The 11777-nt window shown below is 39.3% G+C and overlaps 1 protein-coding gene across 2 annotated transcripts in view; it reads right to left on the reverse strand.

Annotated features, from left to right (window-relative positions):
- Positions 1–11427, reverse strand: part of epb41l4a (erythrocyte membrane protein band 4.1 like 4A) — a 486901-nt gene extending 475474 nt beyond the window's left edge. For both annotated transcript variants that reach the window (XM_039759425.1, XM_039759424.1), the window contains exons 1-2: positions 10881–11427; positions 7681–8039 (exon numbers count right to left, since the gene is read on the reverse strand). In XM_039759425.1, the coding sequence (XP_039615359.1) occupies positions 7681–7779 (99 nt within the window). In that variant the 5' untranslated portion in view covers positions 7780–8039; positions 10881–11427. The remainder of the gene's footprint in view (positions 1–7680; positions 8040–10880) is intronic.
- Between the last annotated feature and the right edge of the window lie 350 nt (positions 11428–11777).

Below are 11777 nucleotides of genomic sequence, written 5' to 3' on the forward strand. Positions count from 1 at the left end.
GCATGCATTTCACCACATCTGTAGACAGTATATAAATAAAAGTTAACTGTTACAGAGCATATGGAACCCTTTTGTCTATACAACCAGTTTGGATTGCACCTCACTTACTCCAACTCACGATCACACAGAACCAGGGCTTACCCCAGCAACATTTGACAGTGTGCCAATGCATCAACAGGTCACATGAGTACTTATAGGGCTGGGATAAGCTGCCATTTTGTATAGTATATAACATGTCCAGTGGGGAAGACAGATCCTTTAGTCTCGTAAGTGTTGATTTTACTGCAAGGTAAAAGGGGCAGAAAGAAGTGCAGTGTTCTTGACTAATCTCTCAAAGCTCGGGGTAATTCTGACCAGAACAGCACCCCATTGCTGGCTATCTCCCTAACTTTAAGAACTAAATTGCTATTAAACTGAAAAACAGAGTGTAGCACACTGGTTAGCACTGCTACCTCATGGGTCTAGTGTCCTGTCCCGCCATGTTGACTTTACTTATCCCCCCAGTGTCTATGTGAGGTTTTCTCCAGGTATTCCAATTTGTCTCCCACATCCTAAAGACACTGGTGTTAGCTTAACTGGTAATTCTGAATTGGCACAATATGAACTAACACTCTGAGCAGGAATTGTTCCTGCCTTTTGCCCACTGCTGCTAGAATAGACTCTGGCCCTCCACAACTCTAAATTGGATAAAGCAGGTTTAAGTATGTTATGTTATAAAACAGAATAAAATGACCAACAGTCCTACCACATATAGTGCTGTGCCACATTCCAGTGTTGAGCAAAGACATATTTATTTATGAATTATATGGAATGCCATCACATTTCAACACAACTCCAGAAGACATTTCATAAAATGGGACAGGTCTGTGAAGCATCTTAAGCAACTCATTGCAAGATTTTACAATTTTAATATTTTTTAGTCTGATGATGGGTGTCACTTTAAAAGATGCTTTAAGAAACTGCATTTGATCATTTGGTCAAAACAGTCAGCTATGGAGTTGACATAGCCACAAGTTTTCAATCTCTGCAGTCAAATGAGTATTTCTTCTACTTGCTATGATTTCCTGGCACTGGAATACCAAACTCCTCTTTTTTATAGGAATGAAAACCTTTATAGAGAAAAGTGGTCGGGCTTCATTCTGTGAGGAAGCGCAACTGTAAAGGACCCCCCAGGCACTACTTAATGCAATGAGCAGCAGTCCGGCATAAATATTTCCTGCAGGGAATAAGGATTATTGAACTGCTCCATCTGAGGACTGGATTAAGATCCTCTTGAGGTAAGGTGTGGTGGCGAACAGAAGCTTAATCACTTGCTCATAAACTCCGCTTGACACCTGCCTCCTTCAATGGCAGGGCCACATAAAAGGTACAAAAGCAGGCCAATAAATTAGGAGATTAGTAAAACAGCAGCCTTGACAGGGATTTGCTGAGGAGGGGAGAAACACACACATAAACTCGGTCATTATTGCAAGATAAGTCTTGCAAAAAACTGCACATTCCTTCTCCGGGCCTCAGTTTACTCTATAAAAGTCAACGTGTTTCTATGGCTACTGAACCTTATCTGGGTCTGGTATTTGCCCATACCTCGCAGCATCTTCAAATGCCTCAGAGCTGAAAATAGCACAGTCTTGGATGTGGACATTCATGGTTTGCTCTTCCAAACAATGCAATAAAAAAAATCAAAACTTCCATTTTATTGTACCAACCTAATGCCATCTGAGATTGTAAGCAAACTGAATTATGTTCCTATTAAATGGGTGGGTCAGACATATAAGTATTACAAGTTGACTACAGTGGCGCAATCACAAACAAACTAACACTCAGCAATATACATGGGTGGAGTCTGATTACAGTGGGTAGTGTTGCTCCTTTATGACCCTCGGTCTATCTCAACCCATTCTCATGATGTTTTTAGGGGTCTTCAATGATTTGTCACATTCAAAAGACACGCACTTAAATTCGACTCAACTAATCCAGTGGAAGTGGACCTGATTTTGTTCAGAGTCGCACATATTCTTGAGTTAGTTCATGTGTTGTGGACATTTTTAATAGTACATGCTCCAGAGTACTAATCAACAAGACATGAAGGAATGAATAAGCTTCTCACAGTCAGTCCTTGCAGTAAAGTTGCACACTTTAGAAATATTATGTTGATGAAAATACAAAGTTTTTCAGAAATTGCTAATATGATGCCAATATCAAATTCTTGACCAAGATTGTTGCTTCCTAATGAAGGCGTGTAAATTAGCCTGTATTTTTAATATCAAAGCCTCATTATATCTATTGGAGCCTCTGCCTTGTCAGTAATTGCAAAAATTTTTGACACATTCAGACATTAATATTATTAAACAAAAGACTAAGTGAGGTATAGGCATCACAAATGAAGGACGAGTATAGGTGACTGATAAGAGCATAAGTAATCTGGCAGACCAGAGGGGACCATTTAGTCCATCAAGCTCTTCTGTTTAACTAAAGTTTGTTAAAGGTTGTCAAGGTTTCTGCTTTATCTACATTTTTTAGTTAGTTTGTTCCAGAGTCCCACAACTCTCTGCATAAAGAAGTGCTTCCTGGCTTCAGTCCTAAATGAACCTCCCCTTAATTTCCACTGAAGTTCCTGAGTATGTGATTCACCCTTAAGCTTAAAGAATGTTGCTGGATCTATTTTATTAATGCCTTTGAGGATTTTGAAGACATGGATTATGTTCTCACCCCATCTCCTCTGCTTGAGACTAAGCAGGTTTCATTTTTTGAGTCTGTCGGAGTAGGACATGTCCTTAAGGGATGCACTTGGTTTCTGCTTCATCTGCGTGGCTCAATAGTTTCTAAGATTCAGACAAATCTCTGTGTTAAAAGAGCATTTCCTGGCTTCAGTCTTAAATGCACTTCCCCTTAATGTTCACTGATAATCTCAAGAACGTGACTCACCATTTAGGCAAAGCAATTCAGCTGAATCTCCTTTAATGATTCCTTTGAGAATTTTGAAGACTTGGATTAAGATCCCACACAGCCTCCTCTAGCTTAATTCTCTGAGCCTCATAGAATAGGACACATCCTTAAGTTGTCAAATGCACCTGGTCACTCTCCTCTGCACAGCTTCCAAGTGCTGCTATGTTCTCATTGTGGGATGGTGACCATCTGAGAAATCTGACATACAAGAGGAGACCATTCAGTCCAAGCTCATTTGACTGAATGGTCTAATGAGACTGGACAGAATGGTGCCCTCTTGTATGTCAGATTTCTCAGATGATTTATCTAATAGCTAAACTGTCCAAACATCCCATCCAGATAAGTGTTATGAAGGTTTCTTCTTCACATGGCTTGGTAGTTTTCTAGATTCCATCAACTCTTTGTGCAAAGTAGGGTTTCCTGCCTTCAACCTTAAATACTGTACACTGCCACTTAACTTCCACTGAAGTCCTTAAGTATGTGATTTGTCATTTAGTGAAAAAAAAAGAATCAACTCAATCTACTTCAATAATGTCTTTGAGAATTTTAAAGTCCTGGATTAGGTCCCCACATAGCCTCCACTGGTTTAATTCTCTGAGCCAGTGGAGATTCCTAGTGGAGATAGGACATATCCTTAAGTCCTTGCATGCAATTGGTCGCTCTCCTCTGCACAGCTTCAAGTGCTGCTATGTCTTTTTTTTTTACTATGGTGACCAGAACTACACACAATACTATAAATCTCACTAGTGCTTTATATAGACTAAGCCAGGGGTCTCCAACCCTGGTCTTAGACCGCTACTGCAGCAGTAGGTTTTCATTAGGGAGAACAAGAGCAATAATGGAGCCCTTGGGTACTTTATAACACAGTGTAACATTTGAAAAAGTATGTGCCAATGCAACAAAATACTTCTACATAAATATGACCTTAACCAGGCAATTAGAAGACCAGAAACCTCACCCAAAAGTTGTAACCGATTGAGAGAAATATCGTGATCAAAAGCTGCACTGAAATCTAAAAGAGCTAAAACAACTAAATTGCCGGGGTCTTTATTTAGTATAAGGTCAGCAAGTTACTTCAAGAGTGCTGCTTCAATACCATCAATTTTAAACCTTTACTTACATTTTAGGAAACATAAATCTAACACATTACTTGGTTTACTATTTTATACAGCATACAGCATTGCATTGTTCCTAATATTCATGAAGGTGGGCTTAAAATAAAAAAGGTCACAGATTCAAACATTCCCACTACAGAAATATACATATGGCTAGCCATCCATTTATTTTTTTTATCAACTCTTTGTCTAATTTTTGTGTGATTAAGTTTTGCTGGGGCCAGAGCCTGTCCAACAAACATCAGGTGAAAGGTAGGAATTAACACTGGATGGGGCACCAGTGTTCAGGCATGCTATGTTATGTCCTGCTCATGTTGCTCAACCAAGTCTACAGTATTTTTAAGAAGTGCATAAAATGAAAAACAAATCTCCCTGACACTAATACACACTCATAAAGATACTATATTGATGAGGTGGGAGCCCAAGATGGAGTCACCAGTGGAAATTAAAGAGAACTAAATTTCAAAATGTGAGTAAGGAAGCACTTTTTCATACAAATGATTGTGAGAATCTGGAGATAGTTGAGTTATGCACAGAAAACGGAAACCTTGACAAGTTTTATAAAGGATGTAGGTGGCATATTGAGACATGTTAGCTAGATGTTAACCAAAGCAATTTGATGGACGTAATGGTTTCCTCTCATTTGTTAAATTTATTATGTTCTATCAGACTGCAACTACATTAAGGTGGTTCACTGTTGAACACTGAAACTCGCTTTTTGTTTTCAACATCTATTTGCAATTTGTTTCACATATCCATACCATTAAAGTTCATGCAGTATATCTAATGATGTTCAGATTCACTGTTAACCCGGTAGTCAGTTAACTAACTGCATTTGCAATATTTTACATTTGCAACAAATAAAAAATTTCATTGTAAATACCAAACCTGCACACTGGACATCACATAAAACAAAAAAATTCTCCAAAAACAGCACTCTGTGAAACTCATCTTACTGGATCACAGTGTACCTTCATGAGTGAGCACAGCTGTGCTGCAGTTAGCATCATGGGTTCAAATATGGTGGAGTTTGTATATTCTTCCTATGTCTGTACGTTTTTTCTCAGAATCCTCCAGCTTTCCTCCCAAAAATACATATTTTAGGTTTAATGGTAATTGCATATGTTTGTTCCCCTTGTGTGTGTAAGTGTGTCCGTGAGTGGGCTGTGTGATGCAGTGGTGCCCCACCTAGTGTGTATTCATCTTGCTGCTTATGTAACCTGTCATTGCTGCAACTGTGAATCTGATAAAGTTCTTCTGAGAAGGTATGTGATGTTATGTACCTGTATAAACAAAAAATGACTATTCTTTGAAGATGTAAAAATTAAATTAGTTATCTGAATAATTACTTAGCAGACACAAACCAATGAATTAATGTACTGTATAGCACTTGGAATAAGCCATGGGATGCCATACTCATTCACACTGAGTTAATTGAGGGCTGGTAATTAATCTAACATGAACATTAGTATGTAGGATATAGCTTGAGGAAACAAGGAAAAATAACTACTTACAGGAAAAGGTACAAAATTCACTGATATAGTTCCCAATCTGGAAATCAAAACCTTATTACTGAAATTGCAAAATGGCAGCACTAACCACTGTACCACTGCCAGAGAGCCACCAAAATGATGAACAGTTATAGGACTTTCATTAGAAAACAAAGATTAATTATGCCTCAGCTCAGAGGTATGACGATACAATGGTGGCTGGGCCTGAACCTAGCCCGTTCACTATTGGTATAGTGTTTCTCATGCTCTCCGTGTACATATGTGGATTTTTGAGGGCTATTCTGATGTCCTTCTACATCCAAAAAAAGTGCAGTTTGGATGACTTCAAACTGAGCTTGTGGATGTGTGTGCTATAGCCCCAGAATCAGCCTAGTCACTCTTCTCTGGGCTTTCTCTAGCACTGCTATGTTTTTTTTTTTTTGTAGCCCAGAAACCTAAACTGCACACAGGCCTCACCAATGCTTTATAAAGTGTAATCATAACCTCCATTGTCTTGTACTCCACACATTGTGCTAAACAACCTAACATTTTGTTAGTCTTCTTAACTGTTTCTGAAAACTGTCTGGATGGTGACAATATTGTGTCCTATAAGACTCCTAGCTCCTTCTCAAAAACACTGAGAATTCAAATCTAACATGTATACTTTCTACATACAAACGTTTACATTTACATACAATAAATGTCATCTGCCACAAATCTGTCCAAACCTGTATGCTGTCCAAGTCCCTCAGTAGTGATTCAATGGATTCTAGATTATCTGCCAGTCCACCTATCTTGGTATCACCTCTAAACTTAATCAGCTAGTTGTTTACATTTCTAACCAATCATTTATATATATTAAAATAGCAGCAGCCCTACCACAGACTCATGTGGGACGCCACTCTTAACATCACCCAATTCTGATTGAGTTCCTTGCACCATCACCCTCTGCTTCCAGTGTTTTAGCGTATTCTCCAATCACTTAAAAAACATTACCCTGAACTCACACATCTTTTACTTTGATGCTCAACCTATCATGAGGAACATTATCAAATGCTTCTTGAAAATCAAAATAAATAATTTCATAAGCACAACTCTGATTGTATCTTTTTGTTATGTCCTCACAGAATTCTAGCATGTGAACTTATTTGAACCCATGCTGGTGGTTCAGTAAAACTCCTGTTCTTGTCATGTGTTGCTCAGTCTTCTTCTTACTAATTAATTCCATCAAATTACCCTGATGCATGTTAAGCTTGTTGGTCCATAGTTACTTGGGTGTGCCTGATCACCTTCTTCATATAGTGGAATAATATTTCCAATTTTCCAGTCCTTATGATTTTCCCCCGCATGCAATGACTTTCTAAAAATGTATGCCGAGGTTTTATATATGTACCTACTAACTTCTGTAAGCATTCAAGGTAAATGCTATCTGGTCCCGGTGGTTTGTTTAATTTCAGCCTATTTAATCTAAGCAGTACTTCTCCCTATGTAATTTCCAAATCATTCAGTACCACCTTAGTACTCCCTGTTACTTCAATTTTGTCACATGTGAAGACGTCAAGAAAAATGGAGAGACTGAATCACTCCAAAACCTGAAATCCTAAATTGGATTAAACAAGTGTGAAAATGGATGGGCCACAAAACAAGCAGGTGATTTTATATTTAAGTCAATGAACCAAAGTATACCAAAAAATGTCATACAGACTTTGCAGTAAATGCTGGAATGCCAGATGCTTTTTGAAACAAGATTAAGCTTTAAATAATGCAAATAATGCATACATCCACCCATTCAAAAGAAATTACAGATTCCATTAAACCCATTAAAACCAAAGAAAACTACACAATGGGCACTAGGCTAAATGAATTGCAGTCACTTTTATTCTTTGCTGGTGTACAGAAAAAGAAAATTTCGCAGCTGGGAGTTTGTTGGCTGAGAGAATCAACAGGTTGGTATAAAATGCTGATAATTTAAGCAAATGTCAATCCTGTCTTTTGAGGCCAAGACGTTGAAAAATGAGCTTCTAGATCATGAAAAGAAAGTGAGCATTTGTCAAGCACCTATTGAATAACAGCTGATTGATCGATCGAGGAAGCATTTATAGAAAGGCATGACTAAATGACTCGCTTACCTTAATTCCCTGTTGCTGAGTTGTCAGTGTCAATTTGGTTTCATCCAGAAGCAGAACTTCACAGTAAAATTCCTCCTGAGCAGCACAGAAACACCCCATTTTTTCGATCCAAAATTCCACAGAATGCCCAAATAGAGATTCAGGTGCAGGATAAAAAACAAAAGTGAACAAGTTGGTGAATCCAAAAGTCCAGTGAAACACACCAGTGAGTCAGAAAGAAAGAACGTGAGCACAGTAGATCAGATGCAAGTATTCATCACAACGGCAGGGAATAAATTCAAAGTTGTTTCCTCTAATCAGGACGGCAAAATTTGAGCACTGCGACCCCCCTCTGTAAGGTTCAGCAGGTATCCACAGACCTGTAAAGAAAAAAATCATAAAACTTAATACGACCTTATACTGAGGTACTGAAGAATTGCTGAGGTGGCCTTTAAGCCATGAATTTATTAGTTCATATCCTACTGTTGCCCCACTGCATGATTCTTCAAAATTGACTCCTGAGTTTAAAATGCGAGTATATATATAGCATTACTTATCTAACACATTTATCCAAGGCAACCTGCAACATACGACAGATTCAATTGGTTATATTTCTTTTGTGTTTCCAATTGGAGCATGGGCAGGTGAAGTCATGGCCACACAGTGTCAACAGCAGCCTATAAGGCCACCAACTCAGGAACTAAGATTCAAAGCTTTAACCACAACATCACATGGCGTGTCTATTCTTTCTTCACTCGCTATGGACTGGCACACTATGGAACACCGGTTGCTCAAAACTAAGTCCTGCATCTAATATCTGAACAACCAAAGAAGCCAAGAGCATGTGCATCTGAAGAATCCTGCCCTGTGCAGAAATATTCTTTTATTGTGATTCCATGCCCACATCCCCTTAGACACTGTTTATGTCCCATCAAAAAGCCCTGGCTCAGGCTACAGTGCCCATGCCAACTACAGACATTGCATACAACAGAAGCTTAACTTTGATTGCCCCATTAACAACTCCTTTGAAGAAGTGCCTGCTTCCACAACCATCAGTGTATCCTTGTTTAAGTGAATTCTTCAGTCTTTTAGGCCATTCATTTCTTAAGATGTATTATGCAAGAAATGTACTGTATGCTGCAATGGAGTTCTGCATAAAAGGTGCTATTTAAATCAAATACAGATTATTCGAAAGATTGCAACTGATTTATTATTTAAAATGGTTCTCTATACATGGTTATTCATATTCACAGTTACAAAGGGTCTACAGCATGTCCGGACTGCCCATATTGCAAGGCTGGACTCAACACTGTATGGTGTACCTGTCATTCATAGTGCACATCCTTGGAACCATAATTACGGTTTATCATCTATCATCCAAACCTACAGTGAAAGTCAGAAGAAAATGGAAGCAAAAAATAAAAAATACACATGGACAGTGTTCCAGGCTTTGACCTCAGAACTTCATCTGTGAGGCAGCAGCACTAAACAGCTAACCACTACACCACCATCACACCCTTAGGTAATGCTGTAACCATAAGTGTAGTCTACTGGTTGATAGATAGATAGATAGATAGATAGATAGATAGATAGATAGATAGATAGATAGATAGATAGATAGATAGATATTATTTGTACTTCACATGCACACACATATACACATACAAGCTTGTCATACATTTCCTTACTCGCTTCTGCCTTGCTTTTAATTTTAGGGAGATAGGTTATGGCACTGCTATGACACCCCGTATACATACAATTGACAGCTAAAGGGATAGATGTACAGTTCTATTTTAAATCCACACTTGTAAAGAACGTGTTTTTTTACTAAAGAACATAAACTGTACATAACTTTTGACTGCTTTTAAACATTGGGACCATTTTTGTTTGATTAATGGCAAACTGCCCTTTTTGCTGTGGTTCCATTCATCTCAAAGTAAATTCAGGGAAGTTCTAATTTCCAAACACGAATAAAGAAAAAATGGTTACAGCATATCTGTCAATCTTTATTTTACATAGTGCTTTTCGTGGAGCAGCCCACCTTAAAACAAAGGACTAATATTAATAAAGTTCCAAGAAGAGTAAATGTTTATAAGAAGATTGCTAACAGACATTAGATTTCACAGCAAGACAATATAATTGATAGATAAACAAATATAGCTGATAGATATGAAAGGTGCTATATTAGATAGATAGATAGATATTTTTATCTATCTATCTATCCAGTTCCTCCTACCTGTCCTAATATTTTTGTTCAGCAAATCACATGGAGGAGAAACACTCTGAAGAAAACAGACATTATATATTCTAACGCATTCCTTTAACATGGTATCTTAAGGTGCTTCCAATGATGAATGCATTGATACGCTGTTGGGTTGTGTTTACAATACAATTTTTTCTATTCATCAATAAACGTCTGTGTGATAAGGTTTAAAGTTAAATAAAGTAAGAATGCGAAGTGCAGGTCTAGGGGGCTTGAAAAATCAATGGGAATTCCCTGCACACAATGACGTGTTTGCTCGCGCTCGACGTTTTATTACTGGAAGTTCAGGGGCAGCTCTAAAGACGACTCTCATAAAAACTGAAAAATAAATTTTGTACCTTGCATTATCAGTTTACTTTAGGACAAAGCAAAGTACATGACGCTACAAGACATGATGTTTGGGTGGAAAAAGTCACAATCAGTATAGCATCTTTCACAACGAGAAGTGCTCTAAAGCAGCTCGTCTGCCTCGAAATGCAGTGTGGAACACTTCTCCACAAAAAAATATAGAACACACTTGATATCTGCAGAAATGGATGACACAGTCTTCTCAACATTAAGGCACATCCAATATTCACCAAGACTAAACACAAACACACCCACGTGTAAGTGCGTACGCTTCCGGTTGAGGGCAAGGCATTTCGACTAGTTTTGGGTTGTGATGTGCTAACTATACGGGCAGACGACCCCACAAACGCGTCTAACACTACTTGCGGTGGCCGATTTAGTGATCGTTCCCGGTTATCAGCGCAGCCCCTTCTTATCTGTGGTTAGAATGAAAATGAGCTGAACGTAATGACCCAACACAAAAAGTGCGAAGAAGGTGACAGTGCCATGAAGAATCTTAGAATGGAGTCTTTGTAAACCTTTGTGACGCTGTCTCGCGCTTCACAGCCGATACTCTGCTCACTTTTTAAAGCTGCCAGCTGTCAGCGCTAGCTGCCCTCCTGCGGCTTACCTGTCTGCTGTCACTGCCCCTTGGTATCCCTTTGTCTTTTGGGATTTCTCTGTTCTTTTTGTGCGTTCCTTTTCCTCTTCAATTATTCAATACGGGTGCACATTTACAAAGAGCTGCAACTTTGTTCCGACTTCAGGATAAATGAAAAAAAGAGCTTTAGTGCCAGGCAGGTATTTCCTCGTCTGATCACCCTCCTTACTGTCCACAGGGTTCAGGCAGAGTCAGGACGTGCCCCCTTCCTAGACTACTCGTTGAGCCTCCAGATTGCCGACCGGTACGGCGTCACTGGGCGATGAGCTGCTCTGAAGAGCGGCGGTGTCGCTCACCAGCTCCTCATTCAGCCCCGAGGGATCGCGTCACACTTTTGTGCACATGGCTGTCTTCACTGCTCCTGTCACCCTTAACTCCCGTTGTATGCACCCCGCTCAGTTGCAATGCTCGGTGCTCTTCTCCGGCCGGCAGGTAGAACACACGCCGTGTCACTTCAGAAGAATGAAGCCGAAAGCGCGTGCCCGCGATCGCAGTCAGTTTGCTCGCTCCCTGCCTGCTCAAGTAGCTGTGTCCATCTCCCCGGTGACGGCCTAGCGATAAGACCCCGCCCAGAAACTGGGAAATCGGACTGAAACGCGACTGCCACCTGGTGGTCTTAACGAGGAACACAACTTATGCTCAATGCATTTAGTGCATTGATAATAAGCAGTATATTTACTTTTAAGTAGCATAAAGTAGTTTGATTGCACATGCATGGGCTATCTAGCTTTTAGTTTATTAATCTGAGCAGGACAGAGCAGAGAGCTTATGGAAATTAGTGAGTGACTGCAATTAAAATACAGATATGTTTGGATTTCACTTATATATCATAAGAACATAAAGACGTCTGACAAGGAGACAAGTAAG

Source organism: Polypterus senegalus, chromosome 7, assembly GCF_016835505.1.
Source record: "Polypterus senegalus isolate Bchr_013 chromosome 7, ASM1683550v1, whole genome shotgun sequence".
NCBI lineage: Eukaryota > Metazoa > Chordata > Cladistia > Polypteriformes > Polypteridae > Polypterus > Polypterus senegalus.